Raw genomic sequence first — 22,573 nt, 5'->3', positions numbered from 1 at the left:
AAGACAGAACATAGCTTCGCGTTGCTGGAAAACTCAGTATTACCTTGCCCGCCCGGCTAGCCGCGCCGTATAACGAACTGCTTCCCGAGCGAGGAAGAGTGCCTGTCCCCGGCACGAATCCGCCCGGTGGATTGGTGTCGAGGTCCGGTGTTCCGGGCAATCTGTGGATGGTTTTTAAGGCGGTTTTCCATCTACCTCAGCGAATGCGGGCTGGTTCCCCTTATTCCGCCTCAGTTACACTGTACCGGCGATTGCTCCGCAAACACCGTTTCCACGTACACGTACACCATAATTGGCTCAAATGGCTCTGAGCACTATGCGACTTAACTTCTGAGGTCATCAGTCACCTAGAACTTAGAACTAATTAAACCTAACTAACATCACACACATCCATGTCCGAGGCAGGATTCGAACCTGCGACCGTAGCGGTCGCTCTGTTCCAGACTGTAGCGCCTAGAACCGCACGACCACGCCGGCCGGCACACCATAATTATTCTACCACACAAACATTTGGGGTTACAATCGTCTGGTATGAGACGTTCCTGGGGGGTCCACTAGGGGCCGAAAGCACAATAACCCTGAGTTCGGTGTGGGGCGGCGGTGGGTTGGGTGACTGCTGTGGCCTGTTGTAGGGTTGCGAACTAATGAGGACTGCGGCGATATGAAACCTCTCAGTCGTTTCTAGGTCCCTGATTTAGTACATACATACATACATACGCAAGCACATACATACACTCCTGGAAATGGAAAAAAGAACACATTGACACCGGTGTGTCAGACCCACCATACTTGCTCCAGACACTGCGAGAGGGCTGTACAAGCACTGATCACACGCACGGCACAGCGGACACACCAGGAACCGCGGTGTTGGCCGTCGAATGGAGCTAGCTGCGCAGCATTTGTGCACCGCCGCCGTCAGTGTCAGCCAGTTTGCCGTGGCATACGGAGCTCCATCGCAGTCTTTAACACTGGTAGCATGCCGCGACAGCGTGGACGTGAACCGTATGTGCAGTTGACGGACTTTGAGCGAGGGCGTATAGTGGGCATGCGGGAGGCCGGGTGGACGTACCGCCGAATTGATCAACACATGGGGCGTGATGTCTCCACAGTACATCGATGTTGTCGCCAGTGGTCGGCGGAAGGTGCACGTGCCCGTCGACCTGGGACCGGACCGCAGCGACGCACGGATGCACGCCAAGACCGTAGGATCCTACGCAGTGCCGTAGGGGACCGCACCGCCACTTCCCAGCAAATTAGGGACACTGTTGCTCCTGGGGTATCGGCGAGGACCATTCGCAACCGTCTCCATGAAGCTGGGCTACGGTCCCGCACACCGTTAGGCCGTCTTCCGCTCACGCCCCAACATCGCGCAGCCCGCCTCCAGTGGTGTCGCGACAGGCGTGAATGGAGGGACGAATGGAGACGTGTCGTCTTCAGCGATGAGAGTCGCTTCTGCCTTGGTGCCAATGATGGTCGTATGCGTGTTTGGCGCCGTGCTGGTGAGCGCCACAATCAGGACTGCATACGACCGAGGCACACAGGGCCAACACCCGGCATCATGGTGTGAGGAGCGATCTCCTACACTGGCCGTACACCACTGGTGATCGTCGAGGGGACACTGAATAGTGCACGGTACATCCAAACCGTCATCAAGCATGCTGTTCCAACAGAACAATGCACGTCCGCATGTATCCCGTGCCACCCAACGTGCTCTAGAAGGTGTAAGTCAACTATCCTGGCCAGCAAGATCTCCGGATCTGTCCCCCATTGAGCATGTTTGGGACTGGATGAAGCGTCGTCTCACGCGGTCTGCACGTCCAGCACGAACGCTGGTCCAGCTGAGGCGCCAGGTGGAAATGGCATGGCAAGCCGTTCCACAGGACTACATCCAGCATCTCTACGATCGTCTCCATGGGAGAATAGCAGCCTGCATTTCTGCGAAAGGTGGATATACACTGTACTGGTGCCGACATTGTGCATGCTCTGTTGCCTGTGTCTATGTGCCTGTGGTTCTGTCAGTGTGATCATGTGATGTATCTGACCCCAGGAATGTGTCAATAAAGTTTCCCCTTCCTGGGACAATGAATTCACGGTGTTCTTATTTCAATTTCCAGGAGTGTACATACGAGGGTTGAAACTCAAATAATGCCAACTATTTATTCACAACAGATACAGAAGTGTTACGTGTTTGAACCTGTTACTGTCCTTCAAAGTAGTCACCAGCGTTGTGTAGAACCCGTTGCCAACGATGTGGATGCTGTTGTATACCGTTAGCAGAGCCTGTTCTGTTGATGGTGCGAATGGAGCGGTGTAAAGTTATGGTGATTCTCGTGTACGACTGTGATGGTGTTATCCTAACGCATTACGCTCCTCCACGGCAGACCGTCAGTGCGTCAATGCACAGTATTACTGCTCTGTTTGGTTTTTTTTCCAGCCTCACCTGCTACCAGCTTTGCGAAAGAAGCGGCCACACTTTCTGCGCAACCCACCCATCATTTTGCACGACAATGCGAGGGCGCTTACAGCGCAAGCTGTGGCTGCACTGTTCGGTCGATGGGACTGGGAAGTACTGTACCATCCACCATACTCCCCGGACTTAAGTCCTTGAAACTTTGATTTGATTCCGAAGATGAAGGAACCACTTCGTGGCATTCGCTTCAGAACTCTTCCAGAGATTTGACAGGCAGTGAACCGCTCCATTCGCGCCATCAACAGAACAGGCTCTGGTAACGGTATACTACGCCTTCCACGTCGCTGGCAACGGGTTCTACACAACGCTGGTGACTACGTTGAAGGGGTAGATCCCCGTGCGGAAAATCCACTTACAGCTAAGCGGACTGACACAGTTGACATCCGTGCTTCACTGAATATCCAATTACAATGAATTTTGCCCATTTTGGTGTTGAGATTTCTTTGCTGCCATTTTGTCAATATATCAAAGTAGTGTGTCTTGAAAACACATCTGTCCAACGGCTGTAGCACATGCTTAGTGAATGAAGGTAAACAGAACATTACGATCTCATTCTTTAGGCAGAATTCCAGTGCCGATAGTGAAGAATGTAACATATCCCCGTCCAAAATAAGAAGTAATTTTCCTGGCACTCTATTTTCTTGAGAAAGTTTGAGCCATTTCAGAAATATTTGCTGATTTATCCAACCACTTTCACTCATGCATGAAATGGACAACGTCAGCTGCGACTTGTGTCTTTGGCCCTTCAAGATAACAAGTGGCGGTAAATATATACCAGCTGCGTTGCAACAAGCAATATCCGTAACGTTCTCATCTCTTTCAGCACTGTTTAAAGAAAGCAGCTCTTTTGCCCCTTTCTCTGGAATGACATTCGGGAGATCTATTGTTGAGTGGCAACACTGTTTCTGGGAGACAAATCTGTAAGAAGCTAATTTAAAAGTTCGATGTGCTCTTTCACAGTCTCTCGGATTAGTGCTGCTGCTCTTGCTTTCGAGAGACCCTCTGGGTTTGTCAACGGAAGGGTCTTTGTTTTACAGAATGTAACACACCAGTCCTTTCCAGATATGTATTTCCAGGGGTGTTTGACGTTGTTCTTGACAGCTTGTTTGAAGGTTGCGGTATGCATATTTTTCTGTGTCAGTTCGAATCCTCTTTCTCCCAAATACACTATACTGTTACCAGTTCAGCAGAGTCACCACATGCATATATTTTTGGTGAAAGATTGCTGATACCCATAATGCCATATTTTTCTTTTCTATATGTTGGCAAAACCTCGTAAATGGCATTTACATATTCAGCAGGGTCACCACATGCATATATTTTTGGTGAAAGATTACTGATACCCATATTGCCATATTTTTCTTTTCCATATGTCGGCAAAACCTCGTAAATGGCACGCCATAAGTTTCACTGGCTTCTAATAGTAACGTCTCATCGCTGCCTCAACTGTCTCCTTCATCTACCACTGGTCCTTTCCTTTTATGGATCATCACCATCTGAAGAAAATGAACGAATAATTTCAGTAATATTACAAAACAGAAGATATTTTTTAAATACATTGTAACTAGCATCCAATCAGTTTCCACTATCTATTCTTAAAGTCCCGATCTTAGTTATTCATATAGCTCCAAAATGCATTTAAACACTAACGTGAAGTAGTTCCCCAGTTCTCTAACAGATGACAGCACCAGTCGCCAGTGTGGCGAAGGAAGGACTCAGTATCATTGCTCAACTTCTTTCACTGCTTCTATTTCTTAATAACTGCAGGAAATCCCTAGCGAATACCATGTCAGATTTACAAATCGTCGATGACCAATTGTGAATTACTTACCTTCTATATCTTAAATAAATCTTCAGTTACTTTCTGTAGTCAGTATACTAAATAGACGTATTCACCGGACACTCAAGACTTCCGACAAGAACAATCTCTTACATATTGGCGTTTCCCCTTCGTTGTTGTCACGGCGCATGCGCTAAGGCTTACATTTATTCAATAGCCCCTTATGTAATTAGCCCCGTTCTACCCTATATGATTGTTAAGTATGGACCTAATGCATAGGCATACTCTGAAAGCATCCTAATTGGTATACAATCTGCTTTTATTAAGTGATGTAAGTTGCTTCGCTACTCCGAGGATATCTGCTTCTAAGTCACTCATGTTGGGAACAGTTCTTGATTTGAATTCTGGAATATTCACTTCATCTTCTTTGGTGAAGAAATTTCGGAAGACTGTGTCTAGTAACTTCGCTTTAGCAGCACTGCCCTTGACGATATTTCCATTACTATCGCATTGTTGTATCTTGCCACTAGCATATTTTGCGTACGTCCAGAGGCTCTTTGGATTTTCTGCCAGGTTTCGAGACTACATTTCGCTGTGGAAACTACACTGAAGAGCCAAAGAAACTGGTACATCTGTATAATATCAACGCGACGTGGCATGGACTCGACTAATGTCTAAAGTAGTGCCGGAGGGAACTGACACCATGAATCCCCCAGGGTTGTTCGTAAATCCGTAAGAGTACGAGAAAGTGGAGGTCTCTTCTGAACATCACGTTGCAAGGTATCCCAGGTATGCTCAATAAATTTCGCATTTGGGGAGTTTGGTGGCCAGGGAAAGTATTTAATGTCAGAATGGTGTTCCTGGAGTCACTCAGCAGCAATTCTGGACGTGTGGAGTGTCACATTGTCCTGCTGGAATTGCCCAAGTCCGTCGGAATGCACAATGGACATGAATGGATGCAGGTGATGAGTCAGGATGCTTACGCGCGTGTCACCCGTAAGAGTTGTATCTAGACGTATCAGGGGTCCCATATCACTCGAACTGCACACGCCCCGCCGGCCGCGGTGGTCTAGCGGTTCTAGGCGCGCAGTCCGGAACCGCGCGACTGCTACGGTCGCAGGTTCGAATCCTGCCTCGGGCATGGATGTGTGTGATGTCCTTAGGTTAGTTAGGTTTAAGTAGTTCTAAGTTCTAGGGGACTGATGACCACAGTAGTTAAGTCCCATAGCGCTCAGAGCCATTTTTTTGCACACGCCCCACACCATTACAGAGCCTCCACCAGCTTGAACAATCCCCTGCTGACATGCAGGGTCAATGGGTCCGTAAGGTTGTCTCCATACCCATTAACGCCCATCAGCTCTATACAATTTGAAACGAGACTCGTCCGACCAGGCAACATGTCACCAGTCATATCAAGGGTCCAATTTCGATGTTGAAGGACCCTGGCGAGGCGTAAAGCTTTGCGTCGTGCCGTCATGAAGGGTACACAAGTGGGCATTCGGCTCCGAAAGCCCATACAGATGATGTTTCGTTGAATGGTTCGCACGCTGACGCTTGTTGGTGTCCGACCATTGAAAACTGCTGTAACTCGCGGAAGGGTTGGACTTCTGTCAGTCCGAACCATTCACTTCAGTCGTCGTTGGTCCCGTTCTTGCAGGATCCTTTTCCGGCCGCAGCGGTGTCGAAGATTTGATGTTTTACCCGATTCCTGATATTCATGGCACACACGTGAAATGGTCGTAGGAAAATCCCCGCTTCATTGCTATCTAGGAGGTGCTGTGTCCAATCACTCGTGCGCCGACTATATCACCACATTCCAACTCACTTAAATCTTGATAACCTTCCATTGCAGCGGCAGTAACCTATTTAACAATCGCGACACTTGTGGTCTTATATAGGCGTTGCCGACTGCAGCGCCGTATACTGCCTGTTGCCATGTCTCTGTAAATTCGTGGTAAGGTCTAATGGGGCCAAACTGCTGAGGTCATCGGTCCCTAAGCTTACACACTACTTAATCTAACTTACGGTAAGGACGACACACACCCATGCCCGAGGGATGACTCGAACCTCCGACTAGGCTAGCCGTGACAAGACGCCTCAGACCGCACGGCTACAACGCGCGGCATGTCTCTTTATTTGAATTCACATGCCCAAACCAGTTTCTTTGGCGCTTCGATTTATTACAAGCGTCTCGCATTGAAGTCTGCGCTAAATTTCGATCTTCTCTAAAAGGTTACTAACCTTTGGGGTTTGTGTTCGTTTAAATTTAATATGGTTTTTTCTTTGCTTCCGTAACAGTTTTCTGGCCTGTTTTGTGTATCGTGGGTATCAGCTCCGTCGTTTGCAATTTTTCTGGTATCAATTTCTCAATTGCTGTCAATTCTGCTGCGTCTTTGAACTGAAGCTACATCCCATCTACACTTACATTGTTAATTTGGAAGGAATGGAGATTGTCTCTCAGGAAGGCGACAACCGAATTTTACCTGCTTTTTCTAATAGGTAAATTTTTCGTTTATTTTTGGTAGATTTGGGAGTTACTCGCGGTGACGACCCTTTGTTCACTAATACCCGTATCCATTTTGATGCTCGCTACTTCCTACCTCAGGATTATTTTTTGTAAAGAGGTCAAGTGTGTTTTCACAACATTTCACTATTCGAGTAGACTCATGAACTAATCGCTCGAAATAATATTCAGAGAATGCCTTTAGCACAATTTAGAATGATGTTTTATGCGTACCTCTGCATTTAAGCACGTGTTTTCGCAAACATATTGAGGATAAATTGAAATCGCCACCAACTATAATTTTGTGAGTCGGCTACGTGTTTGAAATTAGACTCGAGATTTCCTTCTTTCAGAAATTGTATCATCTGAATTGAGAGTTCGGTAAAAGAATCCCATAATTAATTTATTCCGGTTGCCAAGAATGATCTGTACCTGTAGTAACTCACAGAAACTACCTACATACTCGGGAAATTCTGGGTACTCAGATAGTAAATGTACACTACTGGACATTAAAATTGCTACACCAAGTAGAAATGCAGATGAATGCAATTGAACGTGGGGAGTTGGAGAAAGGAAAGGAATGGGAGGGAATCACTGCTGTCAGCTTCATAGGAACATTACGCGCAATCAGCGGCGACGAGTTAAAATACACTACTTACCATTAAAATTGCTACACCAAGAAGAAATGCATATCATAAACGCGTATTCATTGGACAAATATATTATACTAGAACTGACATGTGATTAAATTTTCACGCAATTTGGGTGGATAGATCCTGAGAAATCATTACCCAGAACAACCACCTCTGGCAGTAATAACGGCCTTGATACGCCTGGGCATTGAGTCAAACACAGCTTGGATGGCGTGTACAGGTACAGCTGACCATGCACTTTCAACACGATACCACAGTTCATAAAGAGTAGTGACTGGCGTATTGTGACGAGCCAATTTCTCGGCCACCATTGAACAGACGTTTTCAGTTGGTGAGAGATCTGGAGAATGTGCTGGCCAGGGCAGCAGTCGAACAATTTCTCTATCCAGGAAGGCCCGTACAGGACCTGTAACACGCGGTCGTGAATTATCCTGCTGAAATAAACGGGTTTCCGCAGGGATCGAATGAAGGTAAAGCCACGGGTCGTAACACATCTGAAATGTAAAGTCCATTCTTCAAAGTGCCGTCAATGCGAACAAGAGGTGACCGAGACGTGTAACCGATGGCACCCCATACCATCACGCCGGGTGATACGTCAGTATGGCGATGACGAATACACGATTCAAATGTGCGTTCACTGCGATGTCGCCAAACCCGGATGCGACCATCATGATGCTGTAAACAGAACCTGGATTCATCCGAAAAATGATGTTTTGCCATTCGTGCACCCAGGTTCGTCGTCGAGTAGACCATCGCAGGCGCTCCTGTCTGTGATGCAGCGTCAAGGGTAACCACAGTCATGGTCTCCGAGCTGATAGACCGTGCTGCTGCAAACGCCGTTGAACTATTCGTGCAGATGGTTGTTGTCTTTCAAACGTCCCCACCTGTTGACTCAGGGATCGAGACGTGGCTGCACGATCCGTTACAGCCGTGTGGATAAGATGGCTGTCATCTCGACTGCTGGTGATACGAGGCCGCTGGGATCCAGCACGGCGTTCCGTATTACCATGCTGAACCCACCGATTCCACATTCTGCTAACAGTACTTGGTTCTCGACCAACGCGAGCAGTAATGTCGCGATACGATAAACGGCAATCGCGTTAGGCTACAATCCGACGTTTATCAAAGTCGGAAACGTGATGGTACGCATTTTTCCTCCTTACACGAGGCATCACAAAAACGTTTCACCAGGCAACGCCGGTCAGCTGCTGTTTGTGTATGAGAAATCGGTTGCAAACTTTCCTCATGTCAGCACGTTGTAGGTGTCGCCACCGGCGCCAACCTTGTGTGAATGATCTGGAAAGCTAATCATTTGCATATCACAGCATCTTCTTCCTGTCTGTTAAATTTCGCGTCTGTAGCAAATCATCTTCGTGGTGTAGCAATTTTAATGGACAGTAGTGAATAAACGATGGTGCAGGTCGTGAAGTAGAAAATGTGTGGTATAAAATGCTTTCGAGGTGTACGTTTTTGAAACATGCACGTATTGTTTCGAGAAGAAAGGAGCGGACAATTCGAGTATCGGCGGCAGAGAAAGCAAAAGCGCCGGCGCTGTGTTATCGGTTATTTGTCACAGGGGCTGCCCGCTGAGGCGGCACGCTGACAGCTGTCGCGCGCACTCCGCCCGCCACACACACACACACACACACACACACACACACACACCACGCACAACGCACACAAAAACAGAGCGGAACACTGCGGCCGCCGCCTAACAAATGCCTCTCTCTCACCGTCGTCCGAGTGTTTACACCACTCCGGTCCTCATCTCAGTGCTTCAAGACACCCACAGGTAGTTCACAGGCTCCCGCACCCGTTCATTCGTTTCAAAACAACCATTCACTTGCAGCACTTAAATACCTTCGGTAAAGCCCTAATTGCACAATCAATTTTTTTAACCATCAACAGAAGATCTGTGCCCTTCAGGTGCAGTTGAAAAACGCACAGGAGGAGCTAGATAGGATGAGGAGGGAGAAGGGGGTTGGGGAATGGGAGCTGGCTGTTGGCAAGAGATCTGCTAGGAGAAGGAGATTTTCAGATAGTTTTACTGTTGGTGTTTGTAATAGATATGACCAACTGTCAGAGTCTAGTGGAGAGGAATCTCTAGTAGCTGTAGATGTAGGAAGTATGCAGCAGACCTCAGCAGTTACGGTGGCTAGGACAGTTGCAAAGTCTAAGAGAAAGAAGAAGGTTCTGCTGTTAGGTAGTTCTCATGGTAGAGGTGTAGGCCAGCAGTTGCAGGAAGTTTTGGGGAGTGAGTACCAGGTCACCAGCGTTGTGAAGCCTAATGCAGGATTGGCTCAGGTGACTTTTAACATAGGGGGGTTATGTAGGGATTTTACTAAAGAGGATCAGGTAGTGATTGTGGGTGGGGCTGGTAATAGTATTGATAGGGATGGGAAGTATGACATAGATGGTGACCTGGAAAAGATAGCCACTCAGACTGGCAACACGAATGTGCATTTCGTGGAACTGTTTCAGCGTCACGATCGGCCTCATCTTAATATAGCCGTCAGGCGTAATAACATGAGACTTGGGGGTGCGCTGATGACAGAAGGCATGAGTCACATTTCAGTGGTGTCGGTGGAGTCTATCAGTAGGACGGGTTTCACTAGACATGGCCTGCACCTCAACAGGTATGGGAAGGGGAGGTTGGCAAAACTTATAGGTGACAGCATAGGTGGGGGTGGTGGGATCACTCATGGGAAAATTCCGGTAGTTGTGGGTGTTAGAGCTGTACCTTTTTTAGATTGAAGTCAGCTGATAGGTATTCCTGCTTAAGGGAAGTCTCTCTAACAAAGAAACCACTTTCTACAAAGCTTGGGTATCCGATTAATGAGGGAATTAGTATATTTCATCAAAATATACAAGGTATTCGAGATAAAGTTAGTGAACTGCTTATAGATGTTGACTCTGAAATTATTGGTATATCTGAACACTTCTTAAATAAGGAGATAATTCAGAGGCTTCCTTTACCAGGATACAGGTTGGCTGGCAGCTTTTCTAGGAGCTCTTTGCGGTGTGGGGGAGTAGCCATGTATGTGAGAAACGGTATCCCATTTGAGTCAATTGATGTTTCAAAGTACTGCACTGAAAAGGTGTTTGAATGTTGTGCAGGTGTGGTTAAATTTAGTGGAGCTAAACTTCTTACTGTTGTTATTTATAGATCCCCAGACTCCGATTTCACAACATTTTTGCTAAAGCTAGAGGAGGTTCTTGGTTCACTTTATAGGAAATACAAAAAGTTAGTTATATGTGGTGACTTCAATATTAATTGTATAAGTGATTGTGCAAGGAAAAGGATGCTGGTAGACCTCCTTAATTCATATAATCTTATGCAAACCGTATTCTTTCCAACGAGAGTGCAAGGGAACAGTAGAACAACCATAGACAATATTTTTGTTCATTCGTCATTATTAGAAGGGCATTCTGTTAGCAAAAAGGTGAATGGCCTTTCAGATCATGATGCACAAATTTTAAGTCTAAAAGATTTTTGTGCTTCAACACATGTTAAATATAGTTACCAACTTTTTAGGAAAGCTGATCCAGTTGCTGTACAGACTTTTGTAAACCTTATCAAGGAACAAGATTGGCAAGATGTTTATAGTGCTGATACAGTAGACGATAAATATAATGCTTTCCTCAAGACTTTTCTCGTGCTCTTTGAAAGTTGCTTTCCGTTAGAACGTTTAAAACAGGGTACTAGCACAAACAGGCAGCCTGGGTGGCTGACTAAAGGGATAAGAATATCTTGTAGAACAAAGTGGCAATTATATCAAAACGTTAGAAACAGTCAAAATCTAAATGCAGCAGCCCATTACAAACAGTATTGTAAGGTGCTTAAAAAAGTTATTAGGAAGGCAAAAAGTATGTGGTATGCAGATAGAATAGCTAAGTCTCAGGATAAAATTAAAACCATATGGTCAGTCGTAAAGGAAGTGGCTGGTCTGCAGAGACAGGTCGAGGATATAGAATCAGTGCGTAGTGGGGATGTCCGTGTTGCTGATAAGTCGCATATATGTACAGTACTTAATAATCACTTTCTGAATATAGCAGGTGAACTAAATAGAAACCTAGTCCCAACAGGGAATCATATAGCGCTCTTAGAAAAAAGTGTTCCGAGACTGTTACCTGAAATGCTCCTCCATGATACTGACAAGAGGGAGATTGAGTTAATAATTAAATCACTAAAGACCAAGAACTCTCATGGATATGACGGGGTATCTAGCAGAATACTGAAGTATTGTTCCACGTATATTAGCTCAGTACTTAGCCATATCTGTAACTTTTCCTTTAGCAGTGGTCGGTTTCCTGACCGATTAAAGTACTCGGTAGTGAAGCCACTTTATAAAAAGGGAGACAGGGATAATGTTGACAATTATAGACCTATTTCTATGCCATCGGTGTTTGCTAAAGTTATCGAGAGGCTTGTATATACAAGGTTACTGCAGCATTTAAATTCACATAATTTGCTGTCAAATGTACAGTTTGGTTTTAGAAATGGCTTAACAACTGAAAATGCTATATTCTCTTTTCTCTGTGAGGTTTTGGACGGATTAAATAAAAGGTTGAGAACGTTAGGTGTTTTCTTTGATTTAACGAAGGCTTTTGACTGTGTTGACCACAAAATATTACTGCAGAAGTTGGAACATTATGGAGTAAGGGGAGTAGCTTACAATTGGTTCGCCTCCTACTTTAAGAACAGAAAGCAGAAGGTAATCCTCCGCAATATTGAGAGTGGTAATGATGTTCAGTCCCAATGGGGCACTGTTAAATGGGGCGTTCCCCAAGGGTCGGTGCTGGGGCCACTGCTGTTCCTTATTTATGTAAATGATATGCCTTCTAGTATTACAGGTGATTCAAAAATATTTCTGTTTGCTGATGACACCACCTTGGTAGTGAAGGATCTTGTGTGTAATATTGAAACATTATCAAATAATGTAGTTCATGAAGTAAGTTCGTGGCTTGTGGAAAATAATTTGATGCTAAATCACAGTAAGACTCAGTTTTTACAGTTTCTAACCCACAATTCAACAAGAACTGACATTTTAATCAGACAGAATGGGCATGTTATAAGCGAGACGGAACAGTTCAAGTTCCTAGGCGTACGGATAGATAGTAAGCTGTTGTGGAAAGCCCATGTTCAGGATCTTGTTCAGAAACTAAATGCCGCTTTATTTACCATTAGAACAGTATCTGAAATAAGTGACATTTCAACACGGAAAGTAGTATACTTCGCATATTTTCATACGCTTATGTCATATGGTATTATTTTTTGGGGTAATTCTTCTGATTCAAAAAGGGTATTTTTGGCTCAAAAACGGGCTGTTCGAGCTATGTATGGTGTAAGTTCGAAAACCTCTTGTCGACCCCTATTCAATAGTCTGGGAATTTTGACATAGCCCTCACAGTATGTATTTTCTTTAATGTCGTTTGTTGTTAGCAATATTAGCTTATTCCCAAGAGTTAGCAGCTTTCACTCAGTTAATACTAGGCAGAAATCAAATCTGCATGTGGAATGCACTTCCTTGACTCTTGTGCAGAAAGGAGTGCAGTATTCTGCTGCATCCATTTTCAATAAGCTACCACAAGAACTCAAAAATCTTAGCAGTAGCCCAAACACTTTTAAGTCTAAACTGAAGAGTTTCCTCATGGCTCACTCCTTCTATTCTGTCGAGGAGCTCCTGGAAGAGATAAAAAATTAAGCAAATTCCAGTGTTACATTCTTGATTTTCTTTATTTAAACTAACGACTTGTTTCATTTTATGTGTTTCTACAATCGTGTTATAATTTCATGTATTGACTCGTTCCATGACCATGGAGACTTCTCCTAAATGTGGTCCCACGGAACAATAAATAAATAAATAAAAAAAAATAAATAAATAAATAAATGTGAGCTTCAAGTAAATGAAAGTTATTTAATGGATGATGAAATTTATCACAGTTTCGCCTGAGCTGTGGCGTCGTGTTTTTGTAAGGTTTTCATCCCAACCTGAAGCTGAAGAGTAGGAAACTCGTCGAAACTTTGGAACAATATAGCACCATTGACCTCCTGATAAACCAAGAAGGTATCATAAATGATTTGAAAAATATGTAAAAATCTGCCAGCCGGTTGCATAGGTTTTCTATATACCTTGACCAAGTTTCGTCACCTCTAAGGGTGACTTCATCGGAAGGTAAGGTAATTACCTAAAATGAATATTCAGGTAAATATCTTATCTAATAAAAGTTTACATTAATGTAAACGAGTGTAAAACAAATAGTACTTACATGAAGAACAAATCGTCAAAGATGTACAGTTTTTTAAGAGCTGAGTTGCTCAAGTCATACACTAAAACATAAGACATAATGCTCTTCAAAATGTCAAACATTAAAACATAAGTAACACCTGTGTGGTGTGTGGATACTGACTACGTGGCAACTACTCACGCTACCAAGTAAACGTAATGTAGGGCGTGCCACAAGCGGGCCACTATTAACGTGAGCAAAACAATTTTGTATATTACACATTTTCTGAAGTAAATCATACGCATAGCCAATATGACTTTTAACAAAAATTAATTTTACAAATTATTGAGTAACATTTATAAATGAGCTTCAAACGGGATAAAATAGTACGAAGTTCGCTACGTTTTACGTAGCACAGGTAGATCCAGAGTTAAATACGACGGGAATTACATACGTAATGAAGAACATCAGTTCATTGTATGACACAAAATTTGAAAAGAAAGTCTGCATAACTAGGGCACAGAGATCATCTGGTGTGTTAGTTACGCTCATATTCATTTTAGGTAATTACCTTACCGTCTGATGAAGTCACCCTTAGAGGTGACGAAACCTGGTAAAGGTATATAGAAAACCTATGCAACCGGTTGGCAGATTTTTACATATATTTTAAATTTGTGTGTACGGTTGCTGCAAACGTCAGCGATGTTCAAAGTTGTACGCTTCTTACCCACCCATGTATCACAAATGAATTTCGCGAAGAAAGAGTGCGTTCCGTGTATATTCTTAATCGTTATTTATTTAGTAGTTAATTTATTTAGAATGTGGCATAAGTAACTACAGAAAGGTGTGACACAGTGTAATACTAAATTTACGCGTGCACACTTCGCGCTGTAGATGCATCCCTTCTTCGAGCGTACGAATCCAAAGTAACTATACACGTTGACTCTTGCAGAGAAGATAACAGCAACAAGACACTTTTTATAATGCTATTTGTTTATATAAATGACGCCGTTAACGGTTTCGAACCGACAGGTTCTTCATCAGATGGCTTGTTCGCCTTAATATACATTTTTGTTACTTTACGCTAATTTCCACTTTTTATTCCCCCATATGATGAAATTTCCTATCGTTGGCGGTGCCCTACAACCGAAACATGGTGCGATAAAACGTCTATATGGCTGTAATTGTGCCTCACAACGATTTTAATCGATGTAAACAAATTGTTCTAATAATTCCTTAGACATCCTTATCCCACTTGTTTACACATTGATTCCTCTTGACTAGTCTCTTGAATTTCAACTTAATCTTCATCATTACTAATCTGTGATCTTGGTCTATATCTGCTCCTGTATACACCTTACAATCCAATATCTGATTTCGGAATCTCATGTAATCTAACTGACATCTTTCCGTATCTCGCAACCTCATCGTAGACTATTGCTAAAGTGAACGGGATCTATGCCATACGAAACTAACGTATACAGAGAAAAGCAAGACTAATGGACACAGGTTTGTTCGACCCGTGGGAGAGTGTCACGGAGATGCAAAAGGAACTGAACTGGCAGACGTTTTAAGATGATGTGAACTATACCGAAAGGGCTTACACACTTCCAAGAACCGGCATTATGTAATGACTACAGAAATACATCAGCCTACTACGTATCGCTCCCACAGAGATCGTGAAGAAAAGATTACATTAATTACAACAGAGGCATTTAACCAGTCATCCTTCTCACGCTCCATACCTGAATGGAACGGAAAGTTGCCGTAATAACTGGTACAGTGGGAGGTATTCTCTGCCGTGCACTTCGCAGTGGTTCGCAGAGATGTAATCTATATGTAACCTGCATCAAACAATGAGAGGATGCAGAGATGCTCTGTTAGCTGTTTTTCCTATGCATTCAACAATTCTGCAGTAGCTGAGCGTGGAGAAATTGGTGATAACCAAAATATTCACTACAATGAGGAGCATGTTTAGGTGAAACTATCAGTTACCGCATTTGTATTTAACCGCTTTTGTATGCATGGAGAATTTGTTTCAATCGAGTAATGAATTAAATTTGTCGAACTAAAAGCTTCATAAGAATTCTACGTACAGCGCTGATGTAGCTCGTTGATGAGTCTCCGCTAGTGGCAGCGGTTGTGATTAACAGGAGAACCTCGAAGGCCGAGAAGAATGGGATCTAAGACTATGTTAAAGCTGGGAGTTCCTCTTGGGATAATACAGAAATAAGGAATGCAGGAATCGAAGATTAGGATGCAACTTTTGTCAACGACGAAGTCATTAGTCGTCTATTTTGCGAATGATGAGAAAGTAAATCATCCCGCTTTAACATTTGTATCTAATTGTCCCATTCAGAAAATTTAACATAGTGCGATATGGCATAAACCCAAATGTGCAATACATATTGCGTCGTGATGCGTCGTGATCATGCCCTGGATGCGTTGGTGGCATGAGATGACGGACAAGGTTTGTGGCTGACACCACAGAAACATATGTTACAGAGAAATATGTTCTCTCTTCTCCCACTGATTGTTCACTGCTCGCTTTTAAAAGTAAGCGTTGCCGCTCCTGGCCGCTGATTGTCTCAAAGTGGAGAACAGATACACCAAAATAGCTGGACACAAGGTTCGTGGAGTGATTTCACTGTTGACAGTAGAGTTCGTCGGTTCATTCCTGGCAGGTTAAGTTTGGAATACCATGTTTGTAAACTAAGATTGGAAATTTCTTTTGGGAAGGAGGGCTAGGACAAGGACGATCTGCATGTACACAGTGCGACATGTGTTTTCAACCAATGCGTAGTCTTTGCATTCTGAGTGTGAAGCAGTTTACTGGGTCAAATCGTATCAAGGCAATAAATTATTCTGGTGTCCTAAAAAGTTACCAAATCGCTCACGTTACTTAAAGAATTCTTGATCCTCGTTGCAATGACGACGGGTGTAATCTGCGGACTGTAATCAGTGGACCTACAATCATGCGGGATCGTCTGCGAGACGGACACGACTATTACAGAATGCAGGATAAGTGGGCTGAACTTGAGCGACTTGTGCTTGAAGGCTATACGTTCAACCGCAACTGCCACGTGAACTGTTAGGCTGTAGCAACCAGCCCACTTCGACACGTTTTTCAAAGCAATTTGGAGTGGACATGTTGCATCGCCATTCACCTTAAGTGATTTGTGGTAATCATAGAACTCCTGGATATGAACCTCCATCTAGCATTTTAACCACAGCGAAATCTCGCTTGGTACAGAAAGAAGAGAGGGGAAAGTACGTATTAATCAACAGCCGATGGTGTCAGCGGAAGTGGTAGCAATACTGGAAAGTTTAAAGTAAATTACGAGAAATGAAGGCTCTGTAATACTTACCCAGCCAGAATCAAAAATGGCTCTGAGCACTAAGGGACTCAACTGCTGTGGTTATCAGTCCCCTAGAACTTAGAACTATTTAAACCTAACTAACCTAAGGACATCACACACATCCATGCCCGAGGCAGGATTCGAACCTGCGGCCGAAGCAGCCGCGTGGTTCCGGACTGAAGCGCCTAGAACCGCTCGACAACAACGACAGGCCAAAGCTGATAATATGTAGGACTAGCTGAATACTTGGCGTTGCCCAGGTATGTATTTATTCCAATATTCTACTTGTCCATCTGCTCCTCTCCTCTCTCTGTCCATCTCCACTACCCCCTCTTTCTGCCCATATCCTAAAACGTCCATCTCCAGTTGGCCCTCTGTCCATCTCCTGCTATTCCCTTTCTCTGTCCATATCCTCCTTCACCTCCTTCCGTTCATCTCCTCACCCCCTCACCATCCATCTCCATCTCTCTTCCACCCCTTGTCTCCATATCCACCCCTTGTCTCCATATCTCTTCTTTCCTTTCTCTGTCCATCTCCTCCTCTCCCATCTCTCTGCCCATTTCCTCCTCCTCTATCTCTGTCCATCTGCTACTCCTCCCATCTGTGCCTATATCCTCCTCCTACCTTTCTGTCTGTGCATCTCCTCGTCCTCACATCGCTCTCCACGTTGTCACACTCGGCCCAGTAGGAGGTTGTTGGTTCTTCCCCCTACAATTTTTCTTTCCATATTGCAAGTAATATGTGTACCACATTTGATTGAAATCGTTCCAGGGGTTTACGAAAGTTCTTAAACGTGACTTTGCCCACATACACACATGTTAAATATTTGGAAAAAAGTTTGTGGTAAGGTTTTATGGGACCAAACTGCGAAGGTCATCGGTCTTTTAACTTACACACTACTTAATCTAACTTAAACTGACTTACGCTAAGTACAACACACACAGCCATGCCCGAGGGAGGGCTCGAACCTCCAACGGGAGGAGCCGCGCTCGCGAACCGTGACAAGGCTCACTACACTGCGCGACTACCCCGCGCGGCATGTTAAATATCTTTCACAAACATCTGACATATTTCTGAACCGTATCATCTTCATCTTTGCCTAGGTGTGGTGTGTCGTCTTCCGGAGCCTTGGCTTTGCTCTGCCGCGATTGGTCCGTTTGCTTTTAAATTTCGGAGGGCGCTGCGTTCTAGGGAGAGACCTACTGACGACGAGACGATCGAGTGCTGCTGCCGGAGTGAGACGGGGAGTTTAGTTTCCGTTTGTGTGGCAGCGAAATATTGCGGGAAAGGTGGTGTAACTTACTGTGAACGCACGTGATTGCTACGAGCGTGTGCACTCGGGACGGCGGCTGTCGTTCTGGACGGGCTGTGTGATAAGGAAGCTCGGCGTGGCAACTGTTGACGCGGCGTGTCCGCGTTGCTATGGCGGAACTGGGGTGATTGACGCAACTCCAGTTGGTGCTGGTTGCAACCTGTCGCCGAATGCTTGTCTGCCTTCTGGACTAACGGTGACAATTTCTTGATTTGATGTGTCTTACTAAATTTCTGCCCGCGTCGTATGGTGTGTTTTGCTCTAAGGTCGTGTGCCATGGTGTTTCGCAATTTTAGTAGGCTCAGGCTTTATATTGTCAAGTGTAACTGTCACTAAAAAAGAGTGTTAACTCTTTGTACCTTAATAACTGAACCTAAAATATTATCTGTGGTTGAAATTTCATTCTGACCCAAGTGCGATAACGATCTTGTATTTTACAATTTGTTGAGTGGTATTATTATTTAGTACTGGCCGTCACATTTACTAAGTCGGAGATTTACGAAGGTCAGTGGGCGTCATTAAAAGTTCCTGCCTAGATAGGCGTTACATTTTGAACCATGTGTTTCAATGTTTAAGAATTTTTATTTTATGTTTTATAGAGAGATGCTGTCATGCCCTATGTGGACGATTCGCCACGTTGAAGTTTCTAGTTCTGCTGGTCTGTGCCATATTGCTAAAGCAGGCAGTCCTAGCACAGCTGATTGTAAATTTTTCCTAGTGGTGAGGAGTACGGGCTGGTTTTAATTGCTAACTCACTAACTTCAACCATTCTCAAATATTTAATTACTACTGATATTCAGGCCCTGCGGGACGAGTGGCGACGTCACTACCCTTTTTTGGTTATTAATTTTATCTTGGTAGCTTGTTTCAGTAAAAAAACCTTTGGTATATGAATTTCTCTTTTGGTCTTTACTGCTCCTTTGGACGAAGTAACAAAACTGTTGATTTTCCATTCTTGTAGCATTATCAAAACAGCATTTGTGGTTATATTTGATTAGCCCTTCTGGCCGAATGATTAAAGTCATTCCTTAGACTAACTTATTACATTGGCCAATAATTAATCAAAGGTGTTGGATCCTTCAGACCGTGATTATCTCCTTACGTTGAATCTTATGGTTGTCATTCTGACATTACAGTTGTGAATGTTCAGCGGCCCTTCAGGCCTGGAGTTTACAAAATTGTATTGTAACCTCATTTGGGTCTACGCTTTCACTCCCTGCAGCCTTTGAACTCTGCTTACCCTACGTTTTGGTTAAGTTTTCCCATACCACTACGTATCAATATCAGACGTAGTTGTACACATATTTCACCTGTATGTCTAGAGAACTTCGCCCTGCATTTTCATTTTCACGCAGATCAGTGTTTATCATGTCGTATCCCCTGAATTGCGTGCTGTACAATGATAAATTTTTCAGGTAAATTCAGTGGCGTATGTGGATACTGTCTTTCGAAACGTGTTGGAATAAAGTTAGTAGCAAGGAAGTAATAAAATAAAACGCCATACATGGTGCCAGAGATTTTCACGAATCTCAGTATTTGACGTCATATCTCCAAAACTATTCTTCCAGGTACATTCAGAGTTATATGTGAATACTATATGCAAAACTTGCCACGGTACATTTAGTAGTAAATACGCAGTTTTACCGCATGAACAGCGAAATTGTAGTAAGCGGAAACTCTTTTCCTTTCATTGTTTCGTTGGGATCGTCACAGAGAATTTCGTAAAGGTTCGAAATTATGTATAAAGCTCGTTGCAAGTCTGTATGTGCTCTCATTCCCAAATACTGGCCGCCTAAAGTGTGTGTATTCTTGCATCTTGGGCTACATTGGTGTTTCAGAACCCCGACCCTTTTGGTAGGTGGGTGGTTCTTACCCGCAAAGTGATAATTTCCAGACAGAATATGATATGTGTACCAAGTTTTGTGGATCCAGTGGTTTGAGAGGAGATGTGGAAAATACACTAGTACATGTATACGTACATATCTGCATACAAATACGTGCATACTTTAGTATAATTCGTATGAACTGTGTAGAAGTAGTACACCACGCCGAATTCGGTAACCGAATAGACATTGAATGAGATTCTAAGTTTTATAAAACCAGATGGTATTCATGAGCCGAGTTTTGAACGCCTCAGCTACGGGATACTTTGAATAATAACAACACTTGCTTCTTCGTGGAATGAATTGCAGATCAGACACTTCATCAGACTACTTTCTTTTAAAGGTATTAAATTATTCATTTAGTACGCTAGAGAAATTAATTCCGGCGTCTGCGCTTAAGAGAGAAGGCTTACGGTCGAGCTGAGATTGAATCTGTGCGCCCAGTCTGAGGAAATCAGAGCGAACTCGTTATGACACCTGCTGCAAGCTCTTTTCCTGCAAACTCAATTCATCAGCATTTCTCTTAATGATGATTTAATCTTACTGTTCGCTGCCTGCGCTCTACGAATTGAGTAATAATTGTTTCTATAAAGTGACAACTTCCACCTAAGCGTTCAGAATATTTTGCTTTGGCTTGGAAGTATTCAGAAGACGGGGACTTTATTTATCGATTGAGTGCCGTTTGCACAGTGAACTGTAAATAACAGAAAAAGTTTACTGTAATGGTCCTTTTTAACACAGCTGTATCCTTTTGGTGAAATACAGGGGTTTTCAGCAACGCGGTATTTGAAATATCTACAACAGTAATCAGTTTTTATTTACGTAACGTGTTCCGCATATCCGCTGGATTTGCTTCCAGGAATTTCAGGTTTCTGCACCTAGGTATATGGTCCCCTTTCTTTTTGCTGCTTTGTTTTCCGAGTACTGTGCTTTCCTTTCGGTTAACGAAAGATAACTCTCAAAGCTGTATCAGCCAAAAAGACACATGTATCTTCGTAGGTAGTCTAAGTAAGCTGACAATCAGAACACATCTGAATAAAATGTTTCACAAATACACGAAAACATTTCTCATTACCAAGCACAATTTTGGGGATCGTCAGCGTTAGTTCAAGAAATGGAAAAGACTAAATATCGGATGTTAAGCCGGTTTGTTAAATACTATATCATTACGCGACACTTACATTTATTGCACCAGATATTATAGTTGAGGAAATAGTCAAGGTCGTTATTCTGCGTCGTTGATTCATACAGCCACGGTTTGTACTGAGTGCTCAGTTAACGTTTCATACAGAGAAAGGACAGTTCTCTGCAAAATAAAAGTCAAGAACTATGCTTGATCATGTTAGTAAGAAATACGTGCTGTCCTGCAATATTAAGTATGCGAAATAATCGTGTGACACACCTTCGTAAGTGAATTACAGTAATTTTTATGTCTCATAAATAATGAATACACACAAGCAGAAAGTCCTGCGTAGTATTTAATTTCAAAGCTTACTCAGACTATTTTATTGAAACATTGTGCTATGAAAATATTTATGCCGTGATTCGACTCACCTCAGGACCGACATCGGTAGCATTCGCACTGGAGACGAATTCTTTGAGGAAGCCATCCAGCTCTGTGCCTTCAATGTAGCCGTTTCCTGGAACATACAAACATACGATGTAGCTTTCTCTGACAGTACCATGTTTGCTGATGACAAAAATTATATGTTATAATGTAATTGTTCTTCGTATAAGACATGCAAGTATATAGGGGAGTATAACTCTGTCAGTAAATGTATAAGCGATTTCATACGTAATGTATACCTATAAATTTATTGCATTGTAGAGGAAATTTTTCTTTGTTGCTTTTATGTAAAATGCTGTTACATAAGTCAAGCAAGGCGTAGTTCTTACGCGCACGTATTTAGCGCCCTCTGCATCCCAATTTTTCCTTACAGCTTCAGCCTCTACCTTTGATCAGCTGGCCTTTGTCTCTGGCGTGGCGGGTACTTATGTGATGCAGATATTTTATGCTTTGGACTCTTGTTATAATTTTATGTTGACAAGAGCCTTAATCATTGGGCGAATACATTTGTGCATTTATTCTGACGTTCGCTAAGTGTGATCTGGCTGCTGTCTTAAGCCTTGTCATCTGATGTTTCTGGTTTTTATACCAGTTTTATTTATTACAAGAGCCGCTCAGCTTCAGCTATTATTATTTACCATATGTGGTGTAACAAGTGAGTACGCTCACCTCACAAACATTTTTCTGTTACTTTGTTATGTATGTTAATTTGATTTGTAACTGTTTATTTACATTTTCAAGGTGCACTCCTTCTGAAGAAGACGTTTTTAGAAATATCGAAATCTAGATTGAAATCGGGCAATTGGCTCTGAGCACTA

General features: G+C 43.4%; 1 protein-coding gene across 2 annotated transcripts in view; it reads right to left on the bottom strand.

Annotated features, from left to right (window-relative positions):
• LOC124802669 (calbindin-32) overlaps window positions 1-22,573 on the bottom strand; it is a 717,374-nt gene that overhangs the window by 387,963 nt on the left and 306,838 nt on the right. For both annotated transcript variants that reach the window (XM_047263581.1, XM_047263582.1), the window contains exon 2: window positions 21,743-21,828. In XM_047263581.1, coding sequence (XP_047119537.1) covers window positions 21,743-21,828 — 86 coding nt within the window. The remainder of the gene's footprint in view (window positions 1-21,742; window positions 21,829-22,573) is intronic.

The sequence above is a fragment of the Schistocerca piceifrons genome, chromosome 6 (genome assembly GCF_021461385.2).
Source record: "Schistocerca piceifrons isolate TAMUIC-IGC-003096 chromosome 6, iqSchPice1.1, whole genome shotgun sequence".
NCBI classification, from domain to species: domain Eukaryota; kingdom Metazoa; phylum Arthropoda; class Insecta; order Orthoptera; family Acrididae; genus Schistocerca; species Schistocerca piceifrons.
Note: the sequence above shows the minus strand (reverse complement) of the source record. Positions and strands in the feature narration are given on the sequence as shown.